The 17,406-nt window shown below is 53.2% G+C and overlaps 1 protein-coding gene across 1 annotated transcript in view; it reads right to left on the bottom strand.

The window, feature by feature from the left end:
- The window catches only part of Dysf (dysferlin), a 205,008-nt gene that overhangs the window by 94,537 nt on the left and 93,065 nt on the right, over nucleotides 1-17,406 (bottom strand). The window contains exons 24-31 of the mRNA XM_051154820.1: nucleotides 13,992-14,184; nucleotides 12,868-13,023; nucleotides 8,823-8,954; nucleotides 8,577-8,743; nucleotides 7,428-7,542; nucleotides 7,128-7,233; nucleotides 6,716-6,858; nucleotides 4,571-4,744 (exon numbers count right to left, since the gene is read on the bottom strand). Of these exons, the coding sequence (XP_051010777.1) occupies nucleotides 4,571-4,744; nucleotides 6,716-6,858; nucleotides 7,128-7,233; nucleotides 7,428-7,542; nucleotides 8,577-8,743; nucleotides 8,823-8,954; nucleotides 12,868-13,023; nucleotides 13,992-14,184 (1,186 nt within the window). The remainder of the gene's footprint in view (nucleotides 1-4,570; nucleotides 4,745-6,715; nucleotides 6,859-7,127; nucleotides 7,234-7,427; nucleotides 7,543-8,576; nucleotides 8,744-8,822; nucleotides 8,955-12,867; nucleotides 13,024-13,991; nucleotides 14,185-17,406) is intronic.

Genomic DNA, 17,406 nt, shown 5'->3' with positions numbered 1-17,406 from the left:
CGCTTCAGGCCTGTCTCCTCCCTCCCTCCCAGCCAGGCTGCCTCTGCAGCTCAGGAAACCTTGCCCCTCTTGCAAAGCCAAGTGCAGAGGCAGGGCTTGGAAAAATCCTTGTGCCTGGAAGGCAGGCCTAGGGCAAGGGCGACAGGATAGATTCCGTGAGCTCATCCCCAACAGCCGTCACCAGAGTTCCCAGAGAGGCTGGTGGCGTCAGGAGGGGGTGACTGGATGGGAGCCGGTGGTGGTGGCTGTGGCGGCAGTGAGGGGTGTGGGGTAAGGAGGAGGCTGATGGAACGCGTTATAATAGCGGCTTTGTACTCCGATTCCCAGCTCCCTGGGAACGCCAGGAAGATTATGAAACCCGGTGTCTTTGGGAATGCCAGGATATTAGCTGGAAAAAGAATAATACGAAAATAAAATAATGCGCGGGATGGAGACAGCAGACACTTAGCAGACTGAGCCAGGGCCTCCCGCTCTGAGAAGGGAGCCAGGCTTGGCCCCTGCTGCTGGTGCTAACGAGCAGACAGGGCCTGCCTTCCAAAGAGACGATTTCCAGAGGGAGCTGGCAGGCCAGGCCCAGCCCTGCCGAGGATGCACAGGCCAGGGGAGGGGCGGCAGAAGGCAAAGCATAACCAGGCCTGGTCCTGGGGCCCAGACATTCAAACCCCTTAGATTCCCAGGAGGTTCCCTTAACCCCACCCACAGTCCTCCTCTGGCTCTTTCAAGAGCTCTATAACCTCCTCTAAGCATCTTCTTCCTGGCATGATTCACTCTGGAATAACTATAGAGCAGCAAAGATACAGAAGGCAGCAGGTTTATTTGAACTCACATGTGAATATCTCTCCTCAATCACACAGGATCTCCCCCCGTGGACCAAGCCTTGAGCACCAAGATCCACCGAAGGGCACCAGAACAAGCTTTCTTATCTCACCTCACTATCCATGACTCTGGTCACACAACCAGCCTCCCTCAGAAAAGCATCTAAGTAGAGGCCAACACAGTCTATCATCTGTCCTTGGTACTTAAGGGTGGCCCTGGAGCCAGCAGCAGCAGCAGCAGCAGCAGCAGCAGCAGCAGCAGCAGCAGCAACAGCAGCCCTTAAGACCTTGTTAAGTATAAAGATGCTCGGGACCCTACCCAGACACTGCCTCAGAGCCCGCATTGTGACAGGTCCTTAGTTGATTTCTGCGCTCATTCGCCTGCACAGTCACTGCTAATCCTTCCAGTACTGCTGAGATGTGATCTCTTCCACGAGTGACATAACAGAGCCCCAGAGGCATGGGAGGCAGAAGCAGAAGGAGCCAGGGCACCCTTCAAGCCTGTCATCCCATCACACTTACACCGAGTGCAGGGCGGGTACCAGCCAGACATCAGGGACCAGCTGTGGGGTCCCGGTAACAGAACACCAGGAAATCTGTCCCGTGATGTGGAGGAAGCATGAGAGTCCCAGTCCCTGGGCCAAGACACCAGAATGTTCTAGGGCAAGGCCAATAAGCTAAGAGAAGGAAGCCTGGCCCGTTCTTTGACCAGGCTGGAAGCACATGACGATGACTATAGAAAAGGAGTCATCGGTGTGATCCTGATGAGTCTGTGCTGGGGCTGAGAGGGTTCCATGTACTCAGGTACAAAGTGATCCAGGCAGTTATACAGAAAAGGGTGACAGCTTCTGTCCAGACACCAAACTCCTAAAGGCACTGAGATCCATTCTAGCAATCACAAGCTATCTCCCCCAAATTCTCTGGCAGTCATGTTCCCTGGGGATGCAGAGAGAGAGCTTCTGGGGATGGCCCTTTTCATGCATCCTAAGCTAATCACAAAGGAATCAAAATCTATCAACCTGGCCTGGAGAGATGGCTCAGCGGTTAAGAGCACCTTCTGCTCCTCCCGAGGTCCTGAGTTCAATTCTCAGCAACCACATGGTGGCTCACAACCATCTATAATGGGATCTGATGCCCTCTTCTGGCCTACATGTAGGCAGAACATTACATACATAATAAATAAATCTTTTTTTTTTTTTTAAGTCCATCAACCCTCCTGTGTCTGTCCATTTGAAGTCTGACTTCAGCAATTCCCCAATGGCATGCTCTCCCATAAATAACAGACTGTATCTCTGCTTCTGGGAAATTCCATTAGCACCCTGCCCCAGCCTCCCAGTCACACATTAAGAATCTTAGGGCCATGTCTCCTGGCCTTGCTGGCCTTTCTTCTCCAAGTCCCACTCTGCCCCAGCACCTGCCTTCATGCATGTGTCTCTGGTCACCTCTGGCGGTGTGTCCTGTCCCTCCCAGCTGACACTCAATCCCAACTCCTGCAGCTTCCCTGGCCTGGCTGCCTGGCGGGCAGCCACTGGTTCTGCTTTCCTCACACAGCCACACGAACGAATGAATGAGCAACATCAGACTTGCCAGAGCCAGCAGTGAATTAATTCACAGCAACTCCGGCCTCACCCTGTGGCCTAGCACTCTCCGCTGCCTTCTTATCTACACTGCTGAGCCTCTGACAGCCCTGTGTGCCCCTCTGCCTCTCCGAATACCACCTTTGGTCGCACAGCTCCTTCCCGACGTGGTCGCCTCATCCCTGGATCTTCCGATGGGATGTTATCTCCCTCAATTACTTCCCATAGATACTTTATTCATGGTCCCCAGTGCCTGCTCTACCCAGAGATCACCTAAGCTCCCCATTGCTCCAGCTCCCCAGTACGCACCCATAAGAGTCCTGGGCCTGCCCTCTGGAACGCTCTGCTTATGACTATTCTAGTTTCTTTTCCTCTTCAGAAGTTCCTCTATCAAGCCTAGTGGTGTCACAATCACAGAGCCCCCGTGTTTTCATCCAGAGCCCGTCACCCATCACCCCAGGCACAGGGTCTGGTGCAGGCACACAACTGACTATGGCCATTTTCTTCCCAGAGTAGAGGTACTCAGGGCAGTATATCTTTGTCTAGCTGTGGCTATCAAGATGGGGCATGTCTCCTGCCACTAGCACCATCGTTGCTACCGAGAAGAAAACCAGCCCTGAAAACCTCAATTTCCTGCCACCTAATTCCTGGCTTCTCTCCAGAGCACTTTCCAGACAAGTGAGGCCCAAAGCCCCCCTTTACCGCCCCGTGTTAGTCAGCCCATGTGAATGGAGCCTCTCTGTAGTGTCCAGATTGTTTTCTGAGACTGTCTCTTGCTAGAACCTGCATCTCAATGGTTAGGCTAAGCCAGATGGCCAGAGAGCCCCAGGAATTCTCCTGCCTCTGCCTCCCTGATACTGGGAGTACACTCACACGCCACCACACCCAGCTTCTTAATGTGGGCACTCGGGATCACACTCAGACCCTTGCAATCTACTATTTACTGAGCCATCTTCCTGGCCTAATGGGAACGAATTCGAGTCCTTCAGTACATGCTGGGCCTTCCTCAAGCTCTTCCTCCCCTACTTTGAGCCTCAGCCACAGGACTACCAAGTGCCCAAACCAGCCCAACACAGGACAAAGACAGCCACACGAACCTGAAACCAGCAGATCTATCTCATTTGCTCCTGTCCTGGCTGACAACTGTTTGGGCTGAGGATGACTCTGTTTCTCTCCCAGGCTTTATCTGGAACTAACAAATTCCCTCTACAAGTCGTCCACCTGGCGTCCAGAGGATTCCCTCTCCCGCACTACTGAGATGGAGGGCCTCTCTAGCCAGCCCTTTTGGGGACACCACTGGCTTCCACCTCATTGTCTGTTTCCACTCATCACATCCTAAGTCCATGAGACTCTCACAGGCCTTACTTACAGCAGCCCTTGTGCTCATATACATGGCTACAGACAACCCTGTGTGTAAAAGTTAATGAAACCTGCTTCCCAGGTTCACACCCCAGAGCAACCACAAAGATCGCACACATAATACTGGCTGTATTTCAGAAGTGGTGGTTTCGTTCAGGCCTTTCATCCTGTCTCCAGGAGTCCCTAGACCAGCAGAACAGAGAACAGGCTGTACACCAGCCCCAAGCGTGCCTGCTCCGATTGCCTTCATCACTTCCCGGGGCTCATTACTCACTTCTTGAGTAACTTGAGCCAACCCCGGTACTACTAACTATGGAAGATGCCTTGGGGGGAAAAGGTAGCCATCCAGGGTTTCCCTTTCCCGGGTACGTGTCTCGCCAAAACCCTAACGAAATCTCTGCCTGGGCAGAACTGTGTCCAGTGAAGGAAATGGCAGGGTCACCAGGCCTCTCCGGCCATTCCCAGGTTTCTCCCATCTAGGCCAGCCCATCATCTCTGTAGGAAGCTCCAGGTCCCTTGGCTTCCCCATCTGGTGAGCCACTCAAAGGCCCAGGCCACCTCCCTCTCTGCTCTCATCTTCACATTCAGAGAAGCAGTGGGTCTTCCAGTGTCAAGGAAGAAGCTGTCTTATTTTAGGAAGACACCGAGAATGCTATTCACTCTCCCAACATGCCACCCCACAGGGACCAACGCCCAGGATGGCTGGCCAATGTTCCATCTAAAAGCCATGACCCTGGGGGCTCCACGCCTGGCCCACATCAGCCTTGGAAAGGCAAGCTGCACCCCACCCAAGCCCAGCCAGATGCAACCCGATGTTACCAGGGCCCCCTCAAGGGCAAACACAGCTGCAGGCCCGGTCTTCTCCAGCGGCTCCATTCGGCGGCGCCAGCGGCGGCGGCGGAAGGCATCTGTCTTGCGGTACTCCAGGTGAAACTTCCAGCCAAAGAGAGAGGCATACTCCCAACCTTCGCCCTCAGCCTCCGCCTGCCTGTGCTGCAGGAGAGAGGAGGAAACTGAGAGGGAGAGACAGGGCAGGCTTCCAAGGGGGGGTAAGCCTGGAAAAGCCCCCTGGAAGAAGGTGGCTTTGAGCAGCCTTGAGCAGGAAGCCCAGGAGGGAAAGGAGGCTCTTGGCCACAGGGTAGCCAGGAAGGCCGACAACAGCAGAGCTAGGCACTGGCCTTTGAGGCTGTTTGTTTGAACTAGGGGTGGACTGGCCAGACACAAGCTTTCCGTGTCATTTCCTTTTTCTCCTTCACACCCCAGCTTCTAAACACAGAAATGGGTCTACAGTTCAGAGGCAAAACCAAAAGCCTGCTGCCCAAGGTCAGACTACCTCTCACCAAGATGTGGACCTAGGCCAACTGTGAGAGGGTCCCCCACCTCTCCTCTAAAGGGACCCTTTCCCACAGGAAGCCTGGAAGTGCCTGGCCCTGGGCCCTGTGAGAGGGTGACACAGCACTGCTGTTGGATATCAACTCAGTCTGGGCCCCCAAGCAAAGCCTATACCTCTAACAACCGCATGTCCCTCCACAGAGAGAAGGAGTTGTCAGCCTGGCTCACAGCAGCCTGTCCAAAACACTTACCTCTCCCCAGACCACAGACATCCCTCTCTAGAGGTCCCGCTCAAAGGAAGAAGAAAGCTGGGTCCCCTAAAGACTGCACTTTGAGTGGGAGGGGCCTAGTTCTGCTACCAAAACCCAAATGTGTTTTCGGAATGCAAGGTGGCTGTCAAGAGGATCCTGGGAAGGCAGGAGCCAAGGCTGGGCATCCCCTAGACTCTGGAACAAATGCATGTGGTCATGTGTGCTCACAAGGAAGTACTGTGGGCCTGTCCTGTGTTCCGTGGCATGCTCAGAGGAACACCGGTGCCTCTTACCTGGTCCTTCACTAGCCAACACACTGGCACTGTGGCCTATCATTGGCAGCCTGAAGTGTGGGCTCTGGACCCAGCTCACCACTAACAATAGCCAGCAGCAGACAGCACAGAGGGTGTAGACCCCATCCCCTGCCTCCAGGCGAGGAATATCTGTGAGGTTCAAGGGATCCCTGCCAGGCCACAACCTTGCCTACCCAAAACACAGCCTCCATATCACGGCATCTCCCTCTGAGAAGCCAAACACATGGTACTTCCTTTGACATCCTTGAGCCTTCTGGGACTGTATACAGGTGAATCCCTGAGGTCCTCAGACATCTGTATCTGTTTTATTTGTTCGTGGAGATCTGTGAGCATCAGGTGTGATCTGTGGGGGCTGGTGTAATGTACATGGCTCGGGTGTGGTCTGTATTGTGGGGGCGTGATCTCTGTGCAAAGTGTGACCCATATTTTTAGTGTGATGTGTACGTATGTATGCTAAACTGATCTGGGTGTGACCTGTCAGCAAATTCACTGGGTCTCGTGGCACTGGGTCTTGTGCTGTTTTGAATGAGAATGTCCCCATGGCATTTGAATGCTTGGTCCCCGACTGATGGCACTGCTTGTTTGGGGAGGGTTAAGTGGTTCAGCCTTGCTAGAGAAACTGTGTCACTGGGGGCGAGCTTTGAAATTAAATTCCTCCTACCACTTCCTGTTTTGGGGGTTTTTTTTTGGTTTTGGTTTTGGTTTTGTGTGTGTGTGTGTGTGTGTGTGTGTGTGTGTGTGTGTGTGTGTGTGTGTTTTCTCTCTCTGCCTCATGCTTAGGTTTCAAGATGTGAGCTCTGGGCTTCCTGTTCTGGCTGCTATGCCTGTTGGTTGCACCTGTGCCTCCAACCATGATAGACTCTAGCCCTCTGAAACCATAAGCCCAAATAAACTCCTCCTCCACAAGTTGCCATAAGTTACAGCAACAGAACAGTAACTAATAAAGGTCTTGTGTCCCTGGGCATGCTGCATGTATACCCACATGACTGTTAGCACACATGCCTACCCTATTCTACTGGCCTCTTCCATCTGGAAGATCCATTCCCATTCACCTCCCATTGGCTCACCCTCTTCAGTGCCTCCATCTGGCTGAGGTCCCTTCTGCGCAGTCGGACCCAACGCCGACGCCTGTGGGTGTAATACATCTTCTCAACAGGGACCCAGTGTTTTGGCTTTCGGTCCGGGGGTATAGTGATGCTGTATTCCCAGCCTAGGCGGGGTGGGGATAAAACCTGTTAGCCATTGTCACCAAATCCCCATCTCTCTTGTAAGCTAATCTCTCTTTGAATGGCATAGCCAGACCTTGAACAGCTAAAAACTCTGGGCCTAACTGGCAGCTTGAAATGGAGGCGTGTTCAGAAAGTTCCCCGGGGTGAAATAACCCAATGAAAGCTGGACAACTGCCTGGGGCCTTTGACTGTCTCAACGGCACACCCAGGAACTGGCTGGAGTAGGACCCGAGGCATTGTGTGTTCCCACCTTGCTCATCAACAGCCCGATTGAGGTCTGTGGACCACTCTTCATCTTCCCACTTCCAGCCCAGTGGGCACTCAATATCATCCTTCGGAAGCACCTTCTCCCCATTCTAGAGACACAATAGGCAAGCGTGAGATGATACAGACTGGGCACCCACATACTTCGAGGTCACCATCCCTCTACAGCACAGAACAATCATCTCGGCAGGTAGGAAGAGGGGAGAAAATACCCAGTCTTCTGAATCACAGGCTTTTCATGGGACCAGACGTCCAGGACACACTACCCACCCGGAGCACCCCTTACCACGTCAGTGTAGTTGTCACTCATATAAATCCACTGGCCTCCGGGTAGCCGGGTCTGGTTCTCAAAAACCTCCTCCACAAAGCTCAGATGACCAGCATCAGCATCATGGAGCAGGCTATCAGGGAGGACAGTGACAGGGTCACAGAGGACAGCACCATACCTCATGCCACCTGCGCTGTCCACCTCCCTACACAGATGGAGGGGCAGCACAGAGAGACTGGGACAGAGTAAAAGGGAGCCCAGAACAGGAAGGGACAGTCACAAACCAAAGAACGTGTCACCCGATATAAAAGAAGAAAACGGAGACCGATAGGAGGTACCGAAGCCCAACAAGTAACACAACAAAAATATTATCAAGCTGTACAGTGAAGACTTAATCCTTGGTTCTGTGTTACTCTTCAAGCTTTAAAAAGTTACTAAATGTCCCTCAACTATAGAAGAGAGGAGAAAGTGTCTGGGGCAGCACAGAAGGACTGCAGGAAGTGGGACTATTTGGGGAGCAAGTGAGCTGACTGGCACAGGAGTGGTCATGTATGTGCAGTGAGAGGACATCGTCTGTTGTATGACGGAGGACAAGGCACATGACTGGGCGCCAACTCCAACGTACGCTTAATAAGAAAGAACTCTGTATATGTATGAATACGTGCAGATGCGTGCACACAGTGGATGCAGGCGTGTTGGGAGGGTGCACACACATACTATGGCATGTATGTGGAGGTCAGAGGACAATCTTGAGTGTGAGTTGTCACCATCCACCTCTTTGAGGCAAGGTCTCTTGGTTGTTTTACTGCTGAGTATGCCAGGTCAACTGGCCCAAAGGCCTCAGCTGCTCCCATCTCCCCATAGGATTACTAGACAGGCACCACACTGGGCTTTATCATGGGTTCCAAGGAACTGAATTCATCAAGTCCTCATGCTTGTGTGACAAAGTGCTTTGCCACTGAGACGTCCCCAGACACATAATAGCACTTTGTTTCTGAGTGAGCCATCCCTGGTAAGCCCTAGCCCCAGGAGGGTCTAACAGGGAGCAGGCAGAAGGATCTACAGAGCTCAGGACTTAGGACTTAGGAGGAAGGGCTGGGGAGAAAGAGGGACCAATGGTTGGACATCCTGGCCTAGCCCTCCACCACCGTGGGAACCACCACTCACGTTTTCTCTGGACACACGAACCAGTCTCCTGCCCAGGCCCAGCCAGCTGATGGGCGGAAGCTGTCCTTTGGCAGTTTGATCTTGCCTGTGACGTCAGAAAACTTGGGATAGGTGAGGCCCGTTGTGCCCCAGTTCCCGACCAGCGCCAGCTTTGTCTGGTTCTCGTACTGCAAACCAAAGGAGGAGGAAGAGAGGTCACAGAGCTTCAGGACTCAAGGGCTAGGAGGCGGGGACGCGCTCACTCACCGTTTCAGCAAAGACAGAGAGCTTCCCTTCGGCAAACTGATTGAATTCTTTCTCATCCACAGAGAGCCCAAACCAGAGCTTGACCCGGATCTGCACGGGCATCCGGGCCCCAGGCACACCTTCCATAGGATACTGGGATAAGAAAACAAACAAACAAACAAACAAACATGTTTTTCTGTCAGGCCTGGGCATACCAGCTCAATACCCAGTCAGGCGTACTCTGTTGGGGTACTACACCAAATGTCACAGTACTAGGATACATAACCAAAAAGTATTTCCCCAAGCGTTCTTTTCATTAAAGAAGACCACAGCAACCATGTAGGACCTCTTTATAGATGGGGTCATGTTTGCAATAGGGTCTCTAACATCCCCTTCTCCACACCACCACCACCACCACGGCCGTCTTCTTACTTCTGTCATCTGAGGAAACTTGGAAATGGTTCGCATCTGCATGGCCCAACAGGGCAGCCACAAACCATCTAAGAAGTGGCTGGTGCAACCAAGGGAAACGCAGTTTTCATTTTATTTGATGTCAACTAATTGAAACAGTTATACGTGGCAGCCGCGCTGGACAGCACCACCTTAGCCAAGCAGCGACCCAGCTCCAGAAGAGGAGCAATTAAAGACGCTTCATTTCATCTTTTCAGAGCTCCATGCTTTGGCTGGACGTGAATGTCACATCTAACGTCCCCACAATCTCAAGCGCTTATCAGCACGCTAACCGCTCTTTTGCTGCTCAGCTGGTTTTTATCCTGAAGGCTTTCAGAAGCTCTGCCAAGCGGGATAACCACAACAACCCAACATTTAAAAACATATATGTGTTCCCTAGGATTACTTCACCATTTGACTGAAACCAAAGGTCAGATTCGGCCTTGGGGAGCAGAGTTCCTCCCTCCACCCTGCTCCCTCGAAGAGACAGCATGGTGAGAGACATCTCACTGGGAGTCTGGGTGAGGGTTCCCAAGGAAGTGGGGAAGGCCTAGACCCCTGGAGGTAGAGCCCATGCTGACAGAAGGCTTGGGAAGTGGCACAGACCATGGTTGGTTGGCCCTCCCCCATTCTTTGCCTCATCTTCTCTCAGGCGTTCCTGGGTCAAATGTAGAGGCACTTCTTACCCCCACCGGTCCCCAGAAACTCCCTGTGGTGTTCACTTCGGCTGTCCCCCAGCTCAGGGTGGCTAACTGTCCTTTACCCTCCAAGCCACCAGCCCTTGGGACATGACAGGAATGCCTGCATTCCCCCTTCCCCCCTCCACCTCAAGCTCCCCACCACCCACCTCCCCCAGACAGGGCCAGCCTGCCCAACCCAAAATAGCAACAGCAAATAAAGAAATGTCTAGTTTGGGGTTCCTCTCCTTTGCTGGTGCTCACTTTTTCCAGCTTGGGTTTAAGTTAAGGAACACCAGTGTTTGCTTGGTCTCTGCCCGCTGCCAACATTTTTGCAGCGCTTGCTCAGGAGCTACTGGCAGGCTCATGAACTCAGGGGGGAAGACTTCGAGAAACAATTCTCTCTCTCTCTCTCTCTCTCTCTCTCTCTCTCTCTCTCTCTCTCTCTGTCTTTCTTTCCTTTTTTCTTTTTTTTTCTTTTTCTTTTTTTTTTTTTTTTTTTTTTTGTACCCCTTTGCTTGGAATCAGGGAACATTTTCAGGCCATGTTCTCCTGGAGGCTTCAGAGCCAAGAGGTCAGAACAGAGGCAGAGGTGCTCCTGAGTCTACCAGGCTTGCATACAGCCTGCCTCTACCCTCACCTCCCACTGCCCCGTCAGCCCATTCCCATACTGCCACACACACACACAAGGAGAGGGGCAGCCCATAAGGACAATCTGAGGACAGAACTTGATATTAGGATCAAACAAAGAGTGTGTCGCAGATGGGCCAGGAACAGGTGGGAAGGTCATGTTTGCGCATACACGCACGCACGCACGCACTGAGGTTTCCCCCTCTGAAAGGCCAATCTTCCAGTGTACTGATTATCTCTGTCTTGGCTGTCTTAGTCAGGCTTACTATTCCTGCGATGAAACACCATAACCAAAAGCAACTTGGGAACTGAGTGTGGTGGCGCATGTCTGTAATCCCAGCACTCAGGGAGGCAGAGGCAAGCAGATCTCTGTAAGTTTGAGGCCAGTCTGGTCTACAAAGAGAGTCCAGGACAGCCAAGGCTACACAGAGAAACCCTGTCTCGGAAAAAAAAAAACAAAAAACAAAAAACAAAAAGACAAAAAAAGGTGGGGGGTTATTTGGCTTACACTTCCATATTATTGTTCATTACTGAAGGAAGTCAGGACAGGAACTCAAACAGGACAGGACCCTGGAGGCAGGAACTGCTGCAGAGGCCATGGAGGAACACTGCTTACTGGGTTTGCTCCTCATGGCTTGCTCAGGCTGCTTTTTTATAGGACCCAGGACCACAAGCTTGGGGATGGCATCACCCACAATGGGCTGGGCCCTCCCTCATCAATCACTAATTAAGAAAAGGCTTACCTACAACCCAATCTTGTGGATTTTAAAACTAAGGTTTCCTCCTCTCAAGATGACTTTAGCCATGTCAAGTTGACATAAAGCTATCCAGCACAACTGGCCTAGGGCAGATCTCCAAGTGGGGCATCTGCAGAGCAAGGGACAACCCCAAAAGGAAGAGGAGTGCAGAGGTGGAGAATAAGCATCCGTGGACCACCTAACTCACAAAGTAATACCTGCATTGTCTAAATCAATCCTCAACTCCTGTAAGGTAGAAAGCCTTGTTTTCGTTTATTTGGTTTTTGTTGTTGTTGTCGTTGTTTGTTTGTTTGTTTGTTTTTCGAGACAGGGTTTCTCTGTGCAGCCTTAGCTGTCCTGAATTCACTTTGTAAACCAGGCTGGCCTCGAACTCACAGCGATCTGCCTGCCTCTGCCTCCCAAGTGCTGGGATTAAAGGTGTGCGCCACCATGCCCGGCCTTGCTTTCATTTAATAGGTGGGAACACAGTGGGTAATTCAGAGCTTTGGTGACCTACCCAAGTCCAGACAGAACTCCAACCAGCACTGGCAATCTGTTCAACAGGCTGTACAGCTGGAGCCAGCCCTCTCTTCCCACCCCAAAGGGCAAGAAAAATGGCTGGCCAACAAAAAAGCAGGTAGGTCAGCAGCCACTAGATGCTGCTCAGAAGGATGAAGGCTGGACTATGATCAATGAGGACCTCCTTGAAGCTCAGAGGTATGCGATAAGACATAAACAAGGGAACAGCTGCTCTGGAGGTTTGGAGGAAACAGGCCAGGCTGGGATGGAGGCAAGGCTGAGGAGGACTTGAAGACAGAGCCATTAGGAGCAACTAGCAGCAAACAGCTGGCTTCCTGGCCCCAGAGCATGGCTGTACATCATCTCCTGAGGGTGCTCGCTGCATCCACAGCCATGACCAAAGCCACCTGGGCTCTGTATCAGAACATTGCTCCAGATGAAAAGATGGGAGCTCCTCCACAAGCACCCACTCACTTCCCTCCCATCAACAGTAGCTGAGGCCACTGGGATAGATCTGGAGGCCATCTTAGAAGCCAGGAATGACTCTTGAAGGAGACCAGCGCCAGTAAGCAATAATAATCACACACATACACACACACACACACACACACACACACACACACACACACAGAGGGCCCTTAATATGCTTCTCTTTTAAAAAATAAAATAAACAGGGTCTTATGTAGCCCAGGCTGTTCTCAAACTCTGTGTGTATCCAAGGATGATCCTAAATCCTTGATCCTCCTGCCTCTACCTCCCAAGTGCTAGGATTACAGGCAAGCGCCCCCACACTCTGTTTTCCTATTTCACTTCCAGCCCCACACCAGCTCCCACAGGCAAGCCTCCTAGACTTCCCGCGTGGGGTCTGGAGAGTTTGGGGAAAGCTAAAGGAAAAGAAAGTCCTTTTACTCAAATCTCCCTCCTTTCCCAAGATGAAAGTCTGAGGACTTTTAGATCGCTCCAGAACAGGACTGGATGGGGAACCCGGAGAAGCAGAAGAAAAGCCTCCTGTTGAGGAAATCCTACAGTGGCCGTGGCAGAGAGAACACTTACTTTCAGAAAGATGGTCTGCAGCTTCCCACAGTTCCTGCCGCAGTAGCCGGGGCCCCGCCGGGAGAAGAGCACTTCATGGGTGGGCACCCGTTGGTAGGCCATGCGCTTGTCACCCTGCAGCATCCAGATGATGATGTCTGGCAGGCTGTTCTGGGGCTGGAGAGGAGGGTAGCAGTCAGGGTGGGGATGGTGGCATGTCCAGAGCCCTGCCTGATCTCTGACTCCAAGGCCACAAAGGTCTTGCCTCACTCAGTGACCATCCTACACTGCACACTCAGGGCCCTGCCTTTGGCCCTCAGCTTCTAGAGCAGCCCCCTCCCCCACCCCGACCCCACCCCCATGCCTCTGGATGCCCATGGGTTTCTGGGAAGATGCTAGCTCCTACATAGTAGAGCATGGAAGATGCGGTCTACCAGATGACCCTCCTTCTCTAAGGTCTGCAGGCTCAGAGGAGTAGATGCCACTGCAACAGGGGCTCCTCACCACTTTCCCAGGGTTCTTCAGAGAAAGGGGTTGAGGAGGACTGGCCCTTGTCCTTGTCCTTGTCCTCTCCCAGCCACAAAAGCAGCCAGTGGCCAGCCTGGGGCCGGGGGGGGGGGGGGGGGAGTCAGTCCCCAAATTTATGAGGATATGACCAGGGAATGTGTCTAGCACCCTGCCCAGGGAAGGCCTAGGGTTCATCACCCCTCTCCAAGCAGCTTTTCCCATTTCCCGTCTACAGCCCTCTGGTCCAGACACCCTCTCCCTGTATGGGTTCCATCAATATTTCCTACAGCCAGACACTAGCGGGCCAGAAGGAGTTAGGTGCCTGGGGAAGCAGGGTTCAACATGAAACCTAGAGCCAGACACCCAGGATTGTGGTACCAGCTTTGCTCTGACATCCTTCAGCGGGTTAGGGGCTATCTATTGTGTACCTACTATGTGCCAGGCTCCGAGTGGGATACCGTAACACCCAGTAAGTATACTGTTGTGTCTAGCAAATGGGCACACTAGGGCTCAGGCGGTTAAGTGGCCTGACCCGAGGTCACCTAGCAACAGACCCAGGAATGCACCAGGGTGTAAAACATTTGGTCTACATTCCAGGAGACAGGAAGGCTGAAGAAAGGCCCCTCAGGATTCAATACCTCCTCAGCCAGGGCACGGAGATGTAGGAGCCAGTCCTCAGCCTGCTCCAGGATGGCAGGGAGCTCACTGTGGCCAAGCTTCAAGGCCAGAGCAGCTTCTTTGATCTGGCTCAGGTGACGGGTGCGTAGCCGGAACAGGTACTGGTCAAGGTGGGTGGCAGAAGGTATTTCATGGATGTCACACAGCGGCTGGCTATGAGAGACAGGTGGAATGTGCTTGCTCACCAGGGCTCCACACACCACAGAGGCAGGTGCATGTATGCATAGACACATGACTATGTACATTGATAGGATCCCTGTCCCCTACCAACCTCCTCAGTATGGCCTGCCTGCTCCAGGAAGCCTTTCTCACACACCTTGGCCCTCCTATTCCTGCTCTGAAACATGCCTCCTTATTTTCAGACAATCCTTTTGAGGTTTCCCTCAACCTCCTATCTAGTGCGTTCTTGTGTGTGTGTGTGTGTGTGTGTGTGTGTGTCCCCTCCCCACAAAGCTGACTGCAAGCTCTCAGGGGACCTAGAAGGTCCCTTTCCTGCCCCCTTATGTAGTCTAGGGCAGAGGCCAGAGGCTAAGTTGTCCCACACTAAAATAAATACCTTCTGTGTTAGAGGCACACTTTCTCCAAGAAGGAAATTTATGGACCCCTGACTAGCTACTGCAGACGCTGTGGGGAGGCCAGCAGCCATGAATACAGAAGCATCCACCCTGGCTGCCCCCAAATGGCCCTCCCAGAATCCAGAGCTTTGGAAAGCCTTCTGAGCACAGCTGGGGTACCTCGGCCCTCAAATAACAGCGCTGAAGCCCAAGTGAGGAGTTAAGTTAAACTCCATCATGTGTCGGGGCAAAGATCTCTGATGCCTGACCCCATCACACAGGGCTCTCTAAAAGCCCCACAGATGGACGATCCACACCGTCCCAGGGATGGATCTGCACAGCCAGGAGAAATGCTAAAAAAGAAGGGGTGGGCTCCAGTTCTCCCTCCCCAAGCAAGACCCTCTAGCTGGCCCAGGCCTTGCCCTCAAACAGGACATTCGTCAACGCTGCGCCAGGCCTGCTCCGCGTTGCAGCCCCCGGCCCCTCCCCGCAGCGTCTGGACTCCCGGCTCCCGGCTGATTTATTTTTTCTGCCAATTTCCCCGAGCTATGCAGAACCAATTACCGCCGGAGCGCCGCGGCACCGCTCTGGCAGGCCCTCGGCGCGCTGCGTCTTTCCTGTTATTTTTTTTAATTGAATTTTTAGGGTGGGGGGAGCGGGTGCACGAGCTCCATCTCGGGGAAACTTAAGCCCCGGGGCCCGTCTCAGGTCACGTACTGCACACCCTGTGGTAATATAATATTTACTGCCCCGAGGGTGCCGCGGACGGCAGCCCCGGGCCGGCGGCAGCGGGCGGAGGCCGCGCATGGTGGGTGAGGGGCCCCGGGCGCGCCGCGCCATGGAGCAGAGGACTGGAGAAGCCCAGCCAAAGTCAGAATACGGAGGACCCTCCAGCAGACCACCCATCCCAGACTCCCCGAGACCAGCCAAGCCCAGTCCTCATGCTCACAAGATGCCCTGGCTCTTTCCCACTCCCCAGGAAGGTCCAATACAGGGGTACAGAAAGGAATGGAGTCTGAGGAGGACACTGCACTCCTCCCCTGGAGAATGAGCTGGCTTCATTCTTGAGTCGGAAGTGATAACCCTCCCCCAATCCTGCCCCCTCCTGAGGAGAAACTGAGGCAGCCTGCCATTCTCCACAGAAACAGTCTTGAAGTCCCACCCCCGCCCCCAAAAAACGTGTTCCTGATCTGCAGCTGCAGGACTGACAGGAGCGACTCAGGTGCAGAATGCTAGAAAAGGCTTTGTAGCTGATGGAACAGCAAGACGGTAGAACGTAATACACAGAGGCAAGGAGTACATTATGGGTTGGGGAGGGTCCAACAAGCAAGCAAACACTGGAAGGGATGAAGGCTATTAGGCACCCTGTAGGGAAAACAGCCCTCCCCAGGATGCTAATGGAAGCAAAAACCAGAGGGAGGAAGGGAGAGAGAGAGGGGGGGGGGAGGGAGGGAAGGTGACTGGGCTGGAAGAGGAGAGATGAAGGTTGTGAGAGTTGCTAAGGTTTGTGATCTCTGAAGGTGGTGGACCAGTGGATCCATGAGAAGACAGGAGATGGTGATGGAGCCTGTGTGGGGCATGTGTGGCCTCTGACAGCCTGGCAGGACAGACACGTGAGGCAGAGAGGGCCCAGTGACTACAGAGCCCAAAGAAGAGGCCTTTGCTACACTTGGCACAGCTGGAGGAGGCTCAGGGTGAGCTAGGGAAGGGCCCCAGCTGGAGATAGTAAGGCTGATAGTAGGCAATCAGCTCTGGTCGGCCACCATGACACCTGCTTATGCTAAAGCCTCGGGCAGCATGGTGATGGCTGAAGGGATGAATCTGGAATCCCACCCCTGAAGATCCTGTCAGATACCCTGATAGGATGGGAACCCACATCCCACGCCCCGACTCCAAGCTCCTGCCTGGGACTAATGCCCCCAAAGAGACCTGGGCATCCTCCTACCCCCAGGGGAATAACAGAAGACCCTAGATTGACTGAGTGTTTCAGCTAAATTCTCCCAGGGAGGGCACTGAGGACAGCCTGGGATCAAATCCCACAGTCCCTAGTGTCCCAGTGACTCAGACCTGTCAGGGAGTGAGTCCCACCCACTTCCTGCTCCATAGACTTGCCCAGTCCACCGCACAATCCGCATGAGCCATAAATGCAGAGACCCTTGTTCTGCCAGCCACTGTCCCGGAAGTGACATCACTGGGCATAGCAGCCTTTATGTAGGCATGGCCTGGGTGCAGGGTGTGCTGAGAAGATGCTGCAAGCTCATGTGCCCCTGTGTGCCCCTCCACCTTCAGACCAAGGCCAGCTTCCTGATGCCTCATCGACCCCACCTGCTAAGCCCCTCAGGGAATGGCCTGAAAGCCAACCCAGCTGTGGTGGCCCACAGCTAGAGAAGCATCCTGGGCCTCTTCCGGGCCCCTACTCCTCCTATCTCTGACAAGGATAATCTGCCACTTACTTGACTTGTGAATCTGAGTGTGTCTGTCAAATCTCAGTGTGCCTCAGTTTCCTTATTCGGCCCTCAGAGATTGGTATGATCAGAGTTTTATGCTTAGTGAACGCACACAAACTTCCCGGCATAGTGCCTATCACAAAGTCCAAGCTGCCCTCGGCTCTCTCCACATCCACCGTCCCCAGCACCACTGCCTTAGCTGCCTGTATCTTAGGTCACTTTGCAGTTTGTGTCTCCTCTCTCATCACCCTGAAGCTACAGCAAGCCTCTGCGGTCTCCTTACTCCTCAACATAACCCAAGCGTGAGCTCTTCACAAAGCCCCTAAGGCCTGCCCTGCTAGGCACCAGCCCAGTGATGCCACTTCCGGGACAGT

This window comes from Acomys russatus, chromosome 13 (assembly GCF_903995435.1).
Source record: "Acomys russatus chromosome 13, mAcoRus1.1, whole genome shotgun sequence".
NCBI lineage: Eukaryota > Metazoa > Chordata > Mammalia > Rodentia > Muridae > Acomys > Acomys russatus.
The sequence above is the reverse complement of the archived record's forward strand: the minus strand, read 5'-3'. Positions and strand labels throughout refer to the sequence as shown.